A 20021-nucleotide genomic window follows, 5' to 3' on the forward strand; every position below is an offset into this window, starting at 1 on the left:
CACCTACATCAATTATGAGTACCGAATTTATTGTTAGAGTTAGTATTCTTGATACACTCGGATTTTGTACGGTTCTAAGGACATCTTTTGGTCCGTTTTTAATGTCAAAGTTGCATTATATGTCCATTATTTGCATATTTTGTATATTTTGGTATTTTTGACATGTTTTGTGAGAAATATGCATATTTGAGCCTAAAAAAGAAGCCAAAACGCGAAGTTAGAAATCTGGAGCTGTTCTACATGTCCAGCGGTCCGCCGCAACATTGTCGGCGACCGCTGGCACCCAACGGCCGCTAAGCCAGTAGCTGCCCGCTCCGGTAAAGTTGTGCATGAAGTCAAGACACGCCCAACGACCGCTGGAGGATGCGTGGCGACCACTACCGATAGTCCAGAGAGTTACCAGATGATGGATGGCGACCGCTGAAACAAGTGAAGCCACCGCCAGCCAAAGGTCAGAAGCCTCGTATAACCTCATGGCGACTGCTGGCCAAGGTGCAGCGGCCCGCCAGGAAAAAACGGCGAACGAATTTGCCCTACTTTCTCTCCAAGATTTACCATATTTTGCAATCCTTTTCATTATTTGAGAAGGGGCGATTTCTCCCCTATAAATAGCCCCAAAGCTTCACAAAAAAGAAGTTCCTCTCTTTGCAAAATACTTCCAGAGTTCATAAGTTAGAGTACTTCATTGTGCAATGAGTTGAAGAAGAATTCAAGATCATCAAGGCTACAAGGATTCAACCTTTGGGTTTTATTGCTTGAGTTCTTATGTTTTCATTGTCTTCCCTTCAATCTATGTTTTTAGCTTATTCAATCATGTGTAACTAAACTCATAGGATTCTAGGGATGTGTTAGTAACTTTTATTGTTTTATACAATTCCTATTTCTATTTAATATCCGTTTGTTCTTACTTTGTTTTTTCCTTAAGTTATTCTGTAATACTTCACGTTTGAGTGCCACTGAAGAGAGGGGTTTTGCACGTGTGTCGTAGGCACGTGTCCCTACTTCAACAAGATTTATAGTTTTCCACTTTTGCAACAAATATTACTAAGTATAAGCGGCAAGAGAGGGGTCAAACCACAGAGTCTAGGGACCTACTCGAGATTGATTCTATGACACGGGGTTGGTGTTAGCCACCACGCCTTAAGCACTTGAACATGGACCTAAACACTAGAGTGGGAAACTTGAACTTTAAACATGAAAATTTGAGTTTGAGAGCTTAAATTAAATCCAAATAAAATGAGCATGAGTGTTTTGAAACCTTTGGGGAAAACATGGAATTGATATCAGAGACGGGGCAAGAAAAAAAATCATAAACTAATGGCAACTTGAAACAAAGAAATGCTTGAAATCATTTCAGAAACATCATCAACATGAAAATAAACCAAGGCTTCATAAAATTGGAAATAAACCGAGATCCAACGGCGGAGTTGTCAATTCTTCTGTTGAAACCGTTTAATCTAACTAGAAAGCAAGGTGTGAAGGAGCTTCTAAGATGGAGGCGTCAATTCCACCGTTGAAACGACCAACACACTGTAAATCTACACTAAAGTCTTGAAAACATGAAATAAAACGTAATCCCGACGCCGGAGTTGTCAATTCCTCTGTCGAAACCATAGAACTAAGCTAAGAAAGCGGTGGCGTTAAGCGCCTATGAGAGTTTCCTACCTAAACTACGATAGCGTCAAGCACTGTCACTTCATCGTGGAAAGCTTTTATTTAAAGGGCGGCTTCGACTTTAACCCTAAGGCAACTTCTCGTCCGATTTGACCATTTTACCTTTGCAGTAATTGAGGATAATTCAGCAGATACGTCTTCATGTGGTGAGCTCCTCTTGCAACCCAGTAATCTTATGTGGTGAACTCCACTTGATCAACTCAGTCATCTCATTTGGTGAACTCCACTTGATCAACTCAGTCATCTCATGTGGTGAACTCTGCTTGATCAACTTAGTCATCTCATGTGGTGAACTCCACTTGATCAACTCATTCATGTGGTGAACTCCACTTGATCAACTCAGTCATCTCATGTGGTGAACTCTGCTTGATCAACTTAGTCATCTCATGTGGTGAACTCCACTTGATCAACTCATTCATGTGGTGAACTCCACTTGATCAACTTGCTGGTTGGGCAGGCTTCATTGCTTGTCTCCAACTGATCAATTTGTCTTCAGATTTGGTCATTTTTTACTTCTTTTCCGAGTTGATCAACTTTTTCCTGCATTCTAGCGCTTCAACACTTTTTAGCACCTGCACACTTAAATTCACCACTTTTTCGCACATTATCACCCAGGTTAGTGTAATAAACCCCTATAAAACCATGCTTGTAACGAGCCCTATCAGACACATTCGGTGATGATTTAATATAACTTGCTACATAACCGTGAGAGAAGGTTGGCGAGTTAGATCCACTTAATAGACATTACAATTAGCTTCCCTTAAAACGACACTGTTAATTGAGAGTGAGGACTTTATAAGGGTCTTAGGAGCTTCTAGGAGTTACATATTTAGGATTGACAACCCTAATGTTCGTAATCAACGTTTGCATCGCATGAGCATAAGCTAGGTGACTCGTTCTATCAAAGTAAGAACTGTGCTAGGGTGTTGTAGTTGGAATTTGTATAACCATAATTGTGAAAGCACATCCCTGGAATTCCCTTTATCACTATACTTTTATCCCTATGATTTATTTGCAATTAGTTGTTTCTTTTTTTTCAAAGTTATTCGTTCTAAAAAATCATCCAATTTTCCGGTTTTCCAAATAGTAATTGAGTTTTAGTAGATGATAGACAATTTGTGTTTGCTTTCTCCATGATCGATATCCGGTACTAACCTTTAGCTATACTATTTCTACTATGTATACTTCCAAGTATTTATAGTGCTAATAAAAAATGCATCAATATTGTACATCATGTTCCGAGACTGCTTGTAACTTTTCATTTATTTTTATCAATCAATGAGATAAATTTTTTTGTTGCGTTGTGCTTTGCATATTCATTTATGAACTCTAATATCTGTTGGTGGGCTCCCAGGTCGAAGTCGTCTGGGACGTAAGTCGATCCTGCTTGCAACAACGGGCGAATTGTGCAAATTTCTTCTCGATTATTTCTTGTCCCACCTACAAGTTATCCATTGTTTATTATGTTTGTTGAATGGTTGTTTAGTTGACCATGCTCCTATTTATAATAAAAGAAAAAACCTAATCATAGGGCAGTTCGAGCTTCCTAACATTCAGGAAAGAACGCATAAAGAAAACCTAACGGTGCTCATGAAACACTCAACTCTCTACTCTAAATTAAATAACATTAATTAAATAAAACGAAACCTAATTAAACAAATACCCTTAACTGACAAATACGGAGTTTGCATATTTTTAAGTACTAGATTTGACTCGTTTTAAATGTCAATCATGAAAATTATGTTCTTGTTTTGCATATGTTATACATTTGATATTTTTGGCATGTTTGTTGATAAATGATGGAAAAAGACAGAAAAATGTGCAAAAAGGCCAAGGTGCAGCAGCCTCAGTTCAATCCGAGTTCCACGGAAGTTTTGGAGTCCAATCAGTGATTAATGCATATCATTATTTTCCTCTTTGAAATAGCTTCACGTGGATACCTTGAACGTCTCAATCGGAGTTCTGTGGAGAAAGTTATGACAATTCTACGAACATTGCGCAGTGTAGTTAAAGCTGACAGAAATTTAGGCGGAAATTCAAGGAAGAACATAAATTGTTGCCCAAATCTCTCCCATTTCTTGAAGGCCACGAAAATTATCAAAAATAAACTTTTTCCCAACCTATAAATACCTCTTAACCTAATTCATAGTCGTCATCTCAGAGCCTCCAATCTGTTAAGGAAGAAGTTCCTCAACGATAGAATTTGCGTCGAACATCGTGGGATCTCTTGCCCGTCTATCAATTCGGTGTCGAAAAGTAGGATTTGTGCGTTGTGCACAAGAAAGAGAAAAGCTGTGTGAAAATTTTTTATTTCTTGAGATGGGAAATAAAATACACACGTATTTATATCTAAGGACCCTAGGGTTGATTCGACTTATGATCCGGGAAAGAATTAACGAAGAAAATCCAAAAAGGAGCTTAACGAGCGCTCAACGAATATTTCAATAAAAATATAATATCCTAAGCAATTACAATAATTAAATGACTCAAAATAAATAATATCTTCCAACTTAACGAGACACAAAATCTCCATAGCGCGACGGTCGCTTCGACTGACGACGCTCCGACCTATCCCGCCGCACCGGCTCCGCCCGCTGCTCTTCCTCTGGCACGCTGGTGTCGGCGTCAATCTCATCTTCCTGTTGTGCATCGCGTTACTTCAGCCTTGCCGACGGAGGACCCGTAACACAATCCTTCTCCCTCTCTACACATTCTTCCATTGGAACGGAGCTCTGCGGATCCAGGCAAGAGAACACTGGAGATTGAAGATTCAACCTGGGTTTTATCTATTTCTTTCATGTCTAGTACTTTCATTATTGTTTTTACTACTTGTCTATGAGTAGTTAAACATCATTTGTAGATTTTTTTTGAAAATTATTATGAACATGTTTTGATTTATTGAATTGAACCTTTTCCTAGATCTTGGATTGTTTTGCTTGTTCTTGTGCTTTTATTGTTCTTTTTCTGGCCAACTTTAGAACTATGTCCGTTTACCTAGATTAATCGAGAGATAACTAGTTTTACATGGTAAAAGAAACGAGTACAACACATATGTTTATCTGCACTCGAGAGAGGGGATCCTTTGTGAGGGCATGAGTCTTAGGAACTTAAGGAGTTAGAATCTAATCTATTGGAATGAGACTTGATAGTTAGAGTCTAATCTATTGGATATGTGCACTCGAGAGAGGACTTATCCTAAAATCGCGACTTTCCTAATAATCCTAGAGACACGTAAATGTAAAGGTTCTGTGAGATTAATCATCAATAGGTCGTTGTAGTCGGATATAAAACTCTACATTCTTTAGCCTGCTTTGTATATTATTTTGTTTTTACACTTTCTTTTATTTATTAATTTATTTATTTATGTCTGGTTTAGAAATCTAAAACCAAAAACCCCGTGTCACTAGATAGTAAATGACGCTTGGTATATGATTATTAGTTGCAATCTTATTCCCTGTGTTCGATGTCGCGGTACAGACTTTTAGCTATACTAAATCTACCTTGTATACGTGGAAGTATTTTAGTGGTAATAAAATGCATCATTAACACGGGACATAATCCCCAAATCTTTTGGGGGGGTCTCCTTTGTCGTTGCGGACGACCCTTGTTGACCTCTGGTCAGGCGCATCTTCCTCCCCATCTTCGTTGGTCTAATTTTTTAGTTCTTCTTGAGGCGAGCCAGCGAGCTCGTCGTCCTTGTCCTACTGTTCAGACTGTGAGTGACGAGTAATCGTATCATACAACATAATATATTGGAGTTAATATCTACATACATGTATAAAGACAGATAGATCCATCTGCATATCAAGTCTACATACATGTATAAAGAGCAACTAAGAGAGCCAGCAACAGTGTCATGGTTAGACGATGTGGCGATTTGACGACGAGAGTGAGTTGCAGAGTTAAGGTTTGTGAAATAGAGAGAAATTTGGAGAGAGGCATGCTTTTCGGTTTCTATGTTAGAGAATGGTTTGAGTCTGTTTCATTGTTAAGAGAGATAGAATGAATGGAGCGTAAAACTTACATATAAAAGTGAAATCTACGTTTCACTAATATTTTTATATTTTTAACATCCATGTCAGGTTACAATATGACTTTAAATCGTGGACGGAGGATATCATAGACTTGACAATAAGACATCGTTTGGTAGCTATGTTATGTTTCAACTAGACATGATACAAATAGACAGTGGTAATTATCATAGTTTCGATTAGTTAATTTATCTTGATTGAGTGTTTGGTAGCTAAGGATAATTGTGAGCTATCCTATTTAGATGTTTGGTACAACAAGCTACGAATAAAGATAAAAATTACTATTGTCAAAACTATCTCATTAATTTAGGTTAATGATTCAACACACATATGCTTGCCCGAATTTATTCTTGCAAAGGTAACCAACAACCCAACACAACCAAACAAGAATCGAAACGATAAAAAAGGATGGTAGAGAAGAAGGTAAGAAGTGTTACTCCCTCCGTTTCGGAATAGAGTGCCTATTTAGTTATGACAAGAGTTTTAAGAAATGTAAAGAAAAGTGAGTTGAATAAGTTAGTGGAATATGAGTCTCACATATATATATTAGTTTTATAACAAAATGTGAGTGGAATAAGTTGGTAAAAGTGAAATCTGACTCTTATTGTGGGACAGACCGAAATGACAAAATAAGACTCTTATAGGACGAAGGGAGTATGATTTAGGTCAACAAAGGAACCCCAATGACTACTTCCACAAACAACAACCTAATGGCTCCAGCAACTAGCAACACAAGAACTAGTAAGCATACCTTAACAAATAATCCAAGCCCGACAATAGATTAAGTGCAACCACAAGGAATTTTGGATAAATCTTCAATGATAAAGATTGAGCTCGAATTTGAGTCTTTGTTCTTCAATAATGTTCAAAAGCTGCCCAACACAAGAACCCTGATTGAGTATTTATACTAGGGTAAAAAAGAGGGTTCAAAATCGGTAAAATACAAGTCTTTTCAAAAAGCCAGTCACGGATGGCGAGTCGCCATATTCCCAGGTGTGAACAGTCGGCGAGCCGCTAGCTTTGTATTACAAATTTCCGTGGGGATCTGGCGAGTTGCCATATTTGCCAAAGTGCAAAGTTGGCGAGTGGCTGGAGATGTCGCCAGAAATGCCTAGCCTTTTGGCGGGTCGCCGTCTTCGTCAAGGCACCGAGCTGGCGATCCGCCGGATCAGTCGAATTCCTCAGCACGCCTAGCGAGTGCCATGTTCGTCAGGGATCGAAGTTGGCCATCCGCTAGCTCTGTTCGGCTCTTCTCTAGCTGCATCTTTGCGGCTGCGCCTCGACTCCGATCACATTCTTCAACTTCTCGTCGCCTAAGCCTCGATTTTCCTCCTCTAAGAACAACTTCCTTAGGAATGTACTTATCCCTCTTGCCGTCTTCAGGTCGTCACTCTCGTCATGGGTCGGTGTAACTCTTGCACGACATGATTCGTGCTATGGTTCGCATTAGTTACTTTTTTTTATAGTAGATTTTATTATATTAAAAATACCCAAGCATACCATAACTTAGCATTTCTCATCGTACATTAATTATACGAACAATTATATAATTTAATTCTTGTTTTATTATATTGTTGCACATCATTAATTACATTAATTATTATTTGTTATATTGAAATATAATTAATGTATGTATGTGTATAAAATATAGTGTGTATATATATATATATAGCTATATATAAAAATGATGGGTAAAATTGTATTTTCCTAAAGCTAACTAGGTAGACTAGATATGTAACTTAGGCAAATGAGTAGTTACATTATTTCTTGAAACATAGGCTTTTAAGTGGAATTCGTCCTAGTCGGATATAAAACACGGTTTATATAGATGTATAACATAACTACCAAACAGATAACTAAACCCGGATAAGTTTTATTATCTAAGTGTAACATAGCTATCAAACATAAACGTGGACTCCAAAATGGTCGAGGGTGAGAATAAAGGTCAGAACTGAGAATAAAGGCCCAAAAAGAAAGGCAGAATTGATATTGGGCGAAAGCCCAATACTGTGAAAATGAAAAACCCTAGTCTTCGCTTTTCCTCTCATCCGCCTCTTCTCCCAAATCACACATTCTTCGCTTGTTTGCAGCAGCATAAGGAAATGGTAAGCTTCTTCTCCCTCTATCTCGTTTCCTCTCTCATCACAATCTTATTCCTTTCTATCCTCTCAGGCCTTCAAGAGGTACGTCGAGATCGGCCGCGTCGCCCTCGTCAATTACGGAAAGGACTATGGCAAGCTCGTCGTCATCGTCGACGTCATCGACCAAAACAGGGTGCGTTTCCCTATTTCACGTGTTGCATTTCGATTTTGTTAATTAATTCCTTGTTTCTGGAATACTTCATATTCCTTTAGAAGAATATGTATTGAATTTAGACTATTAGATTTGGGGCTTCTCTAATTATTAGATTTTTCTTTCCCTTTGGTTTGCATTTGTATCCGTATTTTAATTTAATTTATCTACGTCTCACTCTACTGATTATGCAATACCAGTTTACATAATTTGTTGTTGAGTTTTAGGTTTGTCACTTATCACCAGTTTGATCAATCAACAATGGAGATCAAGTTGTGTTGAAAAATAGTAGAGAGGAATAAAATAGGATAGATAAAGAGAGTAAAGCAAATAATGGAATATAGTAAGAATGATTTGATGTTTTGTTTTTTTTTAAAAAAGTATATGACTCAACTTAGTTGAGATGTCCAAAAAGGAATACGACTCACCTTATGGAGTAAAAAATGTGAGTGGAATGTGCGGTCTATTTACCATTTATGGTAAAAAGTGAAAGTAGATAATTAACGGGGGACGGACAAAAATGGCAAAGGTGAACAATTAATTGGGGATGGAGGGAATAATATTTAGGTTTCATTTGTTGATTTAGTAATCGAGCAACACAATGTAGTCATTATCTTGTCATTCTTGTTGTTTTACCTCTAATGAGTGATTTGTTTTATTGAATCTTATTAAATTTCAGTGAATGCATATTTCATCTTACAATCCTTTTTCTGATGGTACAGGCTCTTGTTGACTCCCCTGATATGGTCAGAAGCCAGATGAACTTCAAGAGGCTCTCTCTTACAGACATCAAGATTGACATCAAGAGGGTGCCAAAGAAGAAGACTCTTGTTGCTGCTATGGAGGCTGCTGATGTTAAGGGGAAATGGGAAAGCAGCTCGTGGGGAAAAAAGTTGATTGTTCAGAACAGGAGGGCTGCACTCAATGATTTTGACAGATTTAAGCTTATGTTGGCCAAGATCAAGGTATCTGTACCCTTACTGCAATTTATGCTTGTTACTCCGCTAGTATCTTACTCTCGAGTACATTATTGCCCTGTCTACTTATACGTTGATGCTCGTTCATAGGCTGAACTTCTTTCTTCTTTGCTTTACAGAAAGCGGGTGTTGTCCGACAAGAGCTTGCCAAGCTTAAGAAAGAGATTCCTGCATGAGTGTTATAGATTTTGGTTTAGGATTTTGAGACCTGTATTTGTTTCTTATGCAGCCCTTGTTATTGAAATCCAGAGAGTTAGATTTGTATTTCATATTTTCTTTGGCCGACATATTTTTTTTACTTGGACCTTGTCCATTTTTTTGGCTGTTTTAACAAAATTCTTAAATTTCGTTGTGATCTTTGTTTAGATTTGGCACAATTATATTTACTGAAACCGAGCGTGCAGCTGCTTGAAAATGGTACAAAGTGGAGTATTATAATATTCTTGCAATGTCAAATTTTTCTGGGAAATGAAGATAATTTAAATATTCTTTTGCTTGATAATGGTACAAAGTACTATAATATTGTACATTTAATCTTATAATGCTGTAGATGTTTTAATATGTAATGAACGAGTTGTGATTAATGTCGAACCAATGATATGTTGGTCTTTATTATAAGTCCATTTTACTTCATTCTTATAGGGGTATTAATTCTTTCTGGTACGTAACACTTTGAAATTATAGTATGTTTTTACTTATTTTCCGTAGGTTTTGAAATGATTCAATGCATACTTCATTTGCATTCATTGAACTAGGTATTTACTTTATTCACTTTTAAATATACAATTCATTTCGGTAGATTTATTACTTTATTCAACTACGTTATTACTTCATTGGGAAATGTTTTTTAGTTCATGTCTACATATACTTCATTCAAATAGTTTATTAGACCATTCAATTAGGATATCACTTCATTTTGTTGTCATAGCTGGAATTTCGGGAGTGTCATAGTGTCGACGGGATGGCCTTGACGTCTCCGTCCGCCGACTCCTGCCGAGAGAACGAATGAAGACGAGACCGATCACGATGCTGGGTACGTGGAGTCGATTCACAGCAGAGGCCAGAGAGCGCTACGGTGGCGGTGATAAACATTGCAGAGAGAAAGAACAGTACGCGACAGTAAAACTGTCTGTACGTACTAGAATGAAGTAAAAACCTACTAGAATGAAGTAATATATTCTGGAATGAAGTTAAATCATTCTAATATGTTATAACTTATTTGCCATGGGCTAAAGTAAAATAGGCTTGTGATGAAAGTAGAAATAATATATACTTCCTCCGTTCCAAAGAAGATGGCACACTTGGGAGATGACACGAGATTTTAGGAGTTGTTGTTTTGTGTGTTAAGTGGTGAGAGAAAATATAATTTTATAATTGATGTGAGGAAACTTTTTCCAAAAGAGGAAATCTGACATCTTTTGTGGGACAAACAAAAAAGGAAAGTGTGACATCTACTATGGGACGGAGGGAGTACATTTGCGCATCTCATCCATAAAAAACTAGATCTAAAGACCCTAATTTGGTCTAGTTCTGCAATAAGGGTGGATTTGCATATAATGGGACGTTGTAGTGACGCATTTCTTGATAAATTATACTCCTTCCGTTTTATAATAGTAGAGTCATTTTGTCATTTTGGTACGTTCACAATAGTGGAGTAATTTTTTTTAGCAAAAGTCAGCACATTTTCTTCTCACTTACTTTACTTTCTCTTACTTTATTCTCTATTCATTTCTCTACATTTTCAATTGTTAGAGGTTGTATACTAGAAATCACCTTTCGAGTGATTGAATACTGTAAAACCTTATATTTTATTTTCCTAAGGATGCAACAGATTATTTTTGTCATAATGTTGTTATGTTTTGCATTTAATGAATGTTTATTGCATATTTAAATGTATAAGCAACGTAACAAAGTCTAAGTCTTTGTTTTAGTAGATCGGTTGTGGGCGTCGTCCACTTTAAGGTAACACGGTTAGTTCTAAACAAAGAAAAATAAGAATATCACAACCTAGATAGGCCTAGACTACCTATCGTGAAAGGTTACAATGTCAGTCCGCATATTTCTAAGCCTTACTGAAATAAGATTACACTGGTGTGGTATAGCACTTAATTGGATCTAACAGCAAGACGAGTCTTTATGCTATCTACTGAAAGACGAGGCCTTGATAATTAATTTCTTAATCAATGTACGTTAGCATTGAGCATACGGTATTGATTATGCACTACTTTGACTTACCAAATGGTGCGGGTTTTTCGCAACCTAAGAATCCTGGTATATTTGGTAGTGGTGATTAATATCTAGCAGTGCTAGGATTGCTATTATATTGAATCGTGCGCGAGGTGAGTCTCGTTTGATAACATCCACAAGAGGAGCTCGAAAAAAGTTTTATTATTCGGAACCTAGCTAGTTGGAGTTTGATTACTCAATGAATAATAAATAAGCGTTTCTTGCTAAGTCCACTCTTGGAGTTAATAATATGTTAATTAATTAAGTTCATAGTAGACATCAATTAATTAATGGATTTTTCTGTCTTAAGCACGAGAAATGAACGACAAACAAATGGAAACCCGGAATACTTGTAATTTCGGATTTGGATGGGCAGTGCAATATTACTTCTGTAGTGGCTGCTCGTAATATTCCAATATAAGCTTATATTAAATTGTGGGTTCAATTTAATTAGTAAGAAGCTAATTGGAGGAGACCATATCCAAATTCTTCCATAGATCCATGTCTTGGCTCAATATGTGACTTAATATAAATAGGAGAATAAATGAGACAGAAAATATACATTAATTACCATCATAATTTTCATCCCCCTCTCTTTCTTCAAGAGGGACGATTTTCAGCTCCCTCCGTGAGCAGTTTCCGTCTTCTTTATTTAAGTCCTAATACTCTGGTGAGATCAACCCACACTGATATCAGCGTACAGTCCGGGAACCAGTCAGAAGATCTGTGGTTTAGTACTTAAGATCTTCACGTGGAGAAGGCGCTAGCTATCTTCGATTCTTTGGAGAATCAACGAGGTAAATTGGCTAACTCCGTAGTAAGCATGTTTTAGGTTTCAATTACGCTAAAAATGATTAAATTCAAGTTATGAGTATGATACATGTGAAAATTATGTGAATAGATTTTGTATAAATAATCTGCTAAATAGATCAAGATATTATGTGATCAATAAAGTGTTTTGTTGTTACGTGCCAATCCCATCATCAACTTCCGCTGCCAATCCCATCATCAATTTCTTATCTTATTCTTCCTTTATTTAACTCATTTACCGCAATTTTTCTTAAATTACGTGCCTAAAAGAAACGTCTCTACTACCGTAGAACGGAGGAAGTATATTTAATTAAAGATAATTTTATAAGCATTTTATCAAAACATGATCGCATACACAGATAAAAAAAATACATGAAAACTTATACTCCATCCGTCTCACAATAAGAGTCCTATTTTGTCATTTCGGTCTGTCTAATAATAAGAGTCATAGTTCACTTTTACCTGGTAAGTAGGTCTCACATTCCACCAATTTATTCAACTCGCATTTTATTATAAAACTACTAAATATAAGTGGGACCCTTATTCTACCAACTTTTCTTTACATTCCTTAAAACCCATGTCATAACTAAATAGGACTCATATTCCGGGACGGAGGGAGTATTCCTTAAGTCCGACAAAAATAGATATTTTTTTTCATTTTTTTTTTCCATTTTGGTTAGTCCCATAAAAATAGTCAACATCTAATTTTGATAACTTCTTTCCCTATAATTTTCCACTACCATACTCCAATAACCTTTTCTTTAGATATTTCTCATACTTTAACAATTATGCATAAAAATTCACGTCGTCCCAAATGTCTCTATTTATATGGGAAATGGGGAGTAATATGTACTCCTCCCGTCCGTGAATAGAAGTCCTATTTCTTTCCGGCACGGGTTTTAAGAAAAGTGGGTGGAAGAAAGTTAGTGGTATATGAGTATCATTTATATATACTCCTTCGGTCCACGAATAGGAGTCCCGTTTTTCCATTTTAGTCCATCCGCGAATAGGAGTCCTGGTTCACTTTGATCATAAATGGGAATAGGGTCCATATTCCACTAACTTATTCCACTGATATTTCATTTAATAATAAAGTATACAAACGAGACTCATATTCCACTAACTTTTTTCCATCCACTTTACTTAATATTTCTTAAAACTCGTGCCGCCAAGAAATGAGACTCCTAATGACGAATAGAGAGAGTATTAGAGCATCCACAATGGTGCGGATGTCCCGGCGGACATCCCCGCGGACATCCCAAAAACACCTCCTGTCACGTCATAAGGACTTCCCACTGCACTGCTACGTCATAAGGACATCCCACTGCACAGTGGTGGACATCCCGACGGACTTCCCACAATAATAAAAATTCACAAATTCACCAAATTAAAGAATTTACGGAATTAAAATTTCGACACAAATACGGAGAAATTGCAACCACTTTATTTAAAAAAAACATATATAGTACAAAAAAACATACATAATTATTAAAAAAAATTACACAGTTAAAAAAAACCGTCTTCTCACTCCTCGGATTCCCCGTCGCCAGTACCCTCGCCGTCCCCGCCGGTAGTCGTTATTTAGAGAGAGAGATACTCGTTAATACAAGTGGTGCGAATGAAACGAGTTCAACGAGCCGTATTTATAGAATTTTCTAAAAAAAACTCAGGACGTTCGCGCGGACGTTCGTGGAGTCAACGCAATGGCGGACGTCCGCAAGGACGTCGCGACGGACGTCCCCGGAACGCCGCGGAACTCCGGTATCCGCAGCGGACCTCCGTATCCGCGTCACCGCTGCACAATGGCGGACGTCCCACGCGGAACTCCGGCACGCCGGCCGGACGTCCGTCGGGACGGGCGCCATTGTGGATGCTCTTAGTTTTAAATAAAATGTGTATGAATTGAGTTAGTGGAAGGTGAAGCCTATTTATTATGTATAATAATTATAAATCTAGACTTTTATTCGTAAATGAATCAAAATAGAAAAATAAGACTCTTATTCGAAAATAAGTATCTTGGCCAACTTGCATTATAATGACCGTTGTCATGGATAAACATGATCTCGTAATTTGCATATAAAAATACATTTCTAAATTTTTCATGGTGTAAATGAAAATTATCAACCCCTCTTAATTATCGTAGGGTAATATAATTTTTTATAACTTACTAATATAATGATGTTCGTGGATATGATAAGTTGATTATTATTTTAAATTAATAACTGGCAATAGCGGCGGACCTACCTGGTACATGGCGGGTCTTTAGAACCCCCACACATTTTAGATAGGGGTGATTAAATACTAACTATTTTAATATGTACTTGTTAATTAAATTAATAAACTATATTTAAAATGTCAATACAGTTATATATTTAAAATGTCAATACAGTTACATGAATATGTCAACACAATTTTGTGTTAAAATTTTGTAAAAGTCAAGATAAATTTGTGTTGATATACTGTTGACATTTTTAATATAATATGTTGATTAGCATGTAACATATTAAGATAGTTAGCACACTAACGCAACCCATTTCAGATATGTCTATAAATATTATATATATACCATGGGATATGATCAGTTGATAACTTTTTTAAAATGATAACTGACAACTATGTCAACAACATACATTATAGATGTCAACACGAAGATATTTGTATGTCAACTAAATGTAGTTGACATATAAATAGGTGTCTACAATAGACATATGTATGTCAAATACATTTAGTTGAGATTCAAATGTCTTCGTGTTGACATCTATAACATAAATTGTTGACATAGTTGCCCGTTAACAATTTAAAATAGTTGTCAACATAACAATAACCTTGATGTTCAACTATATACATTTTAAATATAAATCTAAATATTCTCGATTGTGATCTTATAGACGAAATTTATTCTTGACTATTCAGTAATAATCCAATTTTGATACTAGTATTATATCAAAAAACTATAGTAGCAGATAAAACGGATATAGATGACTCATTATTTCTCCAGAGAAATGATATCCCGAAGAAATGGGTATTATGATTAATCATTCTTACATGGATAGCAAAAAATTCAGTTGTCTTGACGTTTCTTGGATATGTCTAGTGTAAAATCACTATATTCAACCATAATCAATTAGGCAAAATAATGAAGTTGCTTGATTAGGGGGATGAAAATAATTAAATGTTAACATTGATGTTCACTGAAGAATATTATATCCAATTAATTATGGGTATGGTTCAGATATATATAATGATAATTTGTCAGTTTGATCTTGATATATTCATTAGAAGTTGGAAAACTCCATATAAGAAATATTCGGAGGCCCACAATCAGATAATGTGGATTGGGGTTAGCTTAAATGGATCCATTATTGGCGTTGTACATCTCATCATCAATTAATCAGTACAAGGAATACTACGTACCAATGATTTATCTCATAATTCATCTATAAAATACTTGTGGATAATATAAAATTCGTAGCTCATAATCTTGTGGATAAGAATATTCATGCAACAAATTCCTTTTGCTCTTTTATTCTTAAAAAATCTTCCAATTTTCAATATTTGTGTGATTCATCGGCGTAAAATATGGTGAGTTTATTCAAGAATAATAAAGAAAAACACAATGGATATGGTCGAGTAACATGAGACTCGTCCATATTTAATCAAATGATCACAAATTTTATTTGAGATGCTTGCAAATCAATACTTGAAATAGTCATTGAGTCCGTTGATGGATATTTTTAATCTAACATCAACGGAGAATTAGTATGTTGTATGAAATGAGTGTTATTCCTTTTAATTATAGTCTATAATTTAATGTAATTTATTTAATTAAGTTAAGTTTTGATTAAAAAAATGTAACTATTACATGGATTCTTATTTAATTTATTTTATAATTTAAATTTTGAGAGAAATTTTAACTGTAGCCACTAGCATAGCAATAATGCCAAGTTCACTACTTTTGGTGTTGTGACAGAATAAAGGAATTGTGTAATCAAAATAAACAGAAACGTAAAGAAGACACAGATTTACGTGGTTCGCCAATTGGCTACATCCACAGGCAGGAACGGAGAACAGATTGTATTCATAGTGTTTTCAGATTATGGCTACAAATTTCAGATTGGATGCGATCTCTGCTGAAGCGGCAGGGATTGTGGGCGCCACTAACAGAAAAGGGAAAAGCAAAAAAGGCAGACGAGAAGGATGACGAGTGGGTCACCCTAGATGAAAAGGCTCACTCGACAATCATGTTGTGCCTGTCTGGGATGTTATCATCGAAGTCGTTAATCAGGAAACTGCGGCTGCCCTCTGGACGAAGTTGGAAAGTTTATACATGACGAACTCTCTAACCAATAAGTTGCTTCTGAAGCAACGTCTGTTCCGATTACGCATGCAGGAAGGTATGCCCCTTCGGGATCATCTGGAAAATTTGAACAAAATTTTGCTGGATTTGCGTAATGTTGATGTTAAAGTAGAAGATGAGGATGATGCTTTAATTCTGCTAGTTTCTTTGTCTGAGTCGTACGAGAATTTCGTTGAGTCTTTTATGACTGGGAAAGAAACTCTGTCTCTGGTCTGGTCTGAGAGACACATGTTCGAGTGGGGTCGACGATCCTGACAAGTCTGAGTCGGACCCGTAATGTGTCTCGATGTGGTCTCGGTTTGAGGGGGAGGTTTGTTGAGGACAAACCAATCCCACATCGGGAGTTTGAGGGAAGTTGGAAGGTGTATATAATTCATGTCCAACCCAATTAGTTTAAGCCTTTTGGGAGTGATCCAAAAAATAAATCTGTGCGAGCTAGACCCAAAGCGGACAATATCAAACTAATGTTGCCGACGCCGACAATCCTGACATTTGGTTGGTTGTTGTATAACAAGTTTCATTCAATTTATGCATGAACTTTGTCGACCACGTCAATACACAAATTTTGACATTGTACTTCATAATTTTGGTTTAAGTATATATTGTAGAATAATTGTACCTGAGTTGTAATAATAGTTTTTCTTTGTGTTTAGTTAGTTAAATGGAGTTATAATTTAAGACCAAAGTAGAAGGGAGAAGAGAAGGTAAAATAAGGAAGAGAATAAAGTAAGTGATATCCGATGTTTTGTTTTTAGCTATAAAGATAAAAAAAATTAAATAATTTGGGATAACTTAAAATAAAATATGACTAAAGTTACTAAAGATGGGGGAGTATTCAACTAGTAATAACCATTTTCCCAACTAAGAATAATACTATATATTTGTTTAATTTATCTAATGGTGTCAATGCATTTTATGTGAAAAAAATTATAATTACTTTATTATAGCAAATGGTGTTATAGTATGTTAATGTAAGATGGTTGTGGTATATCCTAAATTCAGTACATGATTCATTTTTCAACCTAACATACTGAGATTTGAATATGTGCCAATTCAGTTTTGAATGTATGCTGATTTAATTGTTGTGTTGATTTTACGAAATTCAGTATGCAAATCAGTAAGGACTGATCCTCATGTTTACATGCTATGTTTATTTACGAGATTTGGTGTGTATCAATATATAGAGTTCAGTATGAATCAGTATTCTGATCTATTGTCCACATACTTGATTTAGGAGAGAATAAAATTTTGATTCCGAAAATACCTCTTTGTATGAAATTTTGATTCCGAAAATACCTCTTTGTATGAAATACCCCCTCCGTCCCACTTAAAATGAAATATTTGGAAATCAGCACGAGATTTTATGTAGTATTGTTATGTTAGTTAATGAAGAGAGAGTAAATTAAGATAAATGAAAAAGTAGAAATAGAATTATTTCTATTTTAGGAAATGTTTCATTTTTAATTGGACATAGGGAGAATCAGTATATTGATCTAATAGTTGTTGGTACTCTCTAAGAGGGAAGTCGTATTTAAACGTGCCGTGCCCTTATAATACAATGCTTATAGTATTTTAATTTAAAACGTAAATTAATTTTAGACCATTAAATGTTAAAATGAGTAAATGATATCAAATCTTATGAACTTTAATAAATATTACTCCCTCCATCCCACTTAAAGTGAAACATTTGGGAATTGGCACGGGTTTTTATGTAGTGTTATTTTTTGAGTTAACGAAGAGTAAAGTAACAGAGATGAAAAAATAGATATAGAGTTATTTCCATTTTAGGAACATTTCATTTTTAATGAGACAATTCAAAAATTAAAAATTTTCATTTTCAATGGGACAGAGAGGGTATATAAAACATCAATAAAAAGTAAAATCGTCAATATGTCGTAATATGAAAACTTTTATGGTTTTTCCTGATATCAACATAGTATATAAAACATATCAACGCAATGATATAGATATTTGAACACATGTATAAGAAAATTTCAACACAGTTTTATTGATATTGTCCATGCATTATATTGAAACTTTTTTATGCATTTATTGATACATAATCTGTTTGTACGAATATTAAAATAAAAATTATAAAATTTCATTATTCGATCATCGTCGAAACATATGCAATTGAGATCTCGTTAGAATCATTATAAAATTACCTTTAATTTAATATATTTTAAAAAAAATTAATTGAGAGAGTTACATAAATTTAAAGTTTTAAGATGAATATGAGGAGAGAGAAAGTGTTGGTTTTAACTACCATATATAAGAATTGATATTCCCTCCGTTCAGCAATGGGAGTCCCGTTTTTCTGTTTTCATTCGTCTGGGAATAGGTGTCCCGGTCTACTTACTATATTTGGACAATCGAATTACCCCCCCCCCCCCGTCTCACTTATTTTCACTTCTGCCATAAAAAAAATCCTCTACCCACATTTCTTCTCACACAATGCAACGCTTCATTTTTTATTTTTTTCATTCCCACTCTCTCACTCTCTCTCTACCTCTCGGGAAAAGACGTCTAAACCGCCTCCTCCTCCTCCTCACTCTTTCTTACACGGATCACAGCTCCTCAGAAACATATGGTCGAGAATCTAGCAGAAACCCTAATCGACTACCACTTGTTCCTCATTCGAATCCGATGCCAGAGTGGACATTCGACACCTCGGATGGGTCAATCCTGACTCCTATTGCGACCCTTCTATCTCCAATCCCCACATACTTATGGGAGACATGTGATTCGATGTCCACCGTGGTTCCTGAAACTTCGATGGTTGAAGGCCCATCGTGGACGAATTCCTAGCCCTCTATGTTCCCTGAAACCCTAGAAATCACCATTGTTCCTGACACGCCACATTCTTAGTTCGATTATGAGCTTATTGTCACTGACACGCCAAATTCCCAGCTCGATTCTGAGCTCATTGTCCCTGGCATGCCGGGTTATGAAGGTCCTTCGTCTACTGTGTTCCCTGAAACTTTGATGGTCAAACGTTGGAAGCGTCCTGTCAAGGAGGAGAAGGAGTTCAAGAAAATCAACGTGATTGATAAGGCTCATTTCATGCATCGGTTTAAGGGTGAAATACATGCTACTTGATCAGTTTATCGCGCAAAATAAGTGTTAAATGTGCAGAAATACCACTTAACCAAGGCAGCAAGGCCGAACTGATCAAGCAAGTACAAAAGGCGATAAAAGGCCAAGAATCGGGGGAGTTGATCAAGGGGGAGCGATCAATCAGTTAGGTGGGGACCGCTGGCTTCTAGAAGAAGAACACGTGAGGAAATGAGCTGGATATAGCGCACCATTCTATTATCAAGGACGACGTTCTAGAAGGGGACACGTGCTGGAATATGAGACGCAAGGACGGAGCTGAGTCACGAATCTGTTACCAAAAAGCGTCGTCATTCTAGAAGAACAGCACGTAGCAATCAATGAGTCGCTCACTCTCAGAATAAGCGAATATTCCTTGTCAAGATCGTTATCCAGTTGGCGGTCTAATCGAGCTTATAAATAGAGGGTGTGCCACCACAAGAAGGCATCCGAGACTTTACTTTCGGTCTAGTTTAGCTTAGCTTAGTTATTTAGCGTAGTTCAGCTCTCTAGCTTAGTTTAGTTCAGCTCTCTAGCTTAGTTTAGTTCAGTTCTCTAGCT

The 20021-nt window shown here is 36.2% G+C and overlaps 1 protein-coding gene across 1 annotated transcript; it reads left to right on the plus strand.

Moving 5' to 3' along the window:
- The first annotated feature begins 7666 nt into the window (after window positions 1-7666).
- Window positions 7667-9414, plus strand: LOC121743309 (60S ribosomal protein L14-2-like). Its single transcript, XM_042136577.1, has 4 exons — window positions 7667-7810; window positions 7878-7979; window positions 8720-8962; window positions 9094-9414. The coding sequence occupies exons 1-4, from the start codon at window positions 7721-7723 to the stop codon at window positions 9148-9150; spliced, it is 492 nt and encodes a 163-aa protein (XP_041992511.1). The 5' UTR covers window positions 7667-7720; the 3' UTR covers window positions 9151-9414.
- The last annotated feature ends 10607 nt before the right edge of the window (window positions 9415-20021 follow it).

This window comes from Salvia splendens, chromosome 8 (genome assembly GCF_004379255.2).
Source record: "Salvia splendens isolate huo1 chromosome 8, SspV2, whole genome shotgun sequence".
Classification (NCBI taxonomy): domain Eukaryota; kingdom Viridiplantae; phylum Streptophyta; class Magnoliopsida; order Lamiales; family Lamiaceae; genus Salvia; species Salvia splendens.

Excerpts from the sequence above, each read along its gene's own strand:
- LOC121743309 (XM_042136577.1), top strand. The coding sequence starts at position 7,721 with ATGAAAAACCCTAGTCTTCGCTTTTCCTCTCATCCGCCTCTTCTCCCA. Across the intron at positions 7,811-7,877 it reads TGCAGCAGCATAAGGAAATG|GCCTTCAAGAGGTACGTCGA; the intron begins GTAAGCTTCTTC and ends CTATCCTCTCAG. Across the intron at positions 7,980-8,719 it reads ACGTCATCGACCAAAACAGG|GCTCTTGTTGACTCCCCTGA; the intron begins GTGCGTTTCCCT and ends CTGATGGTACAG.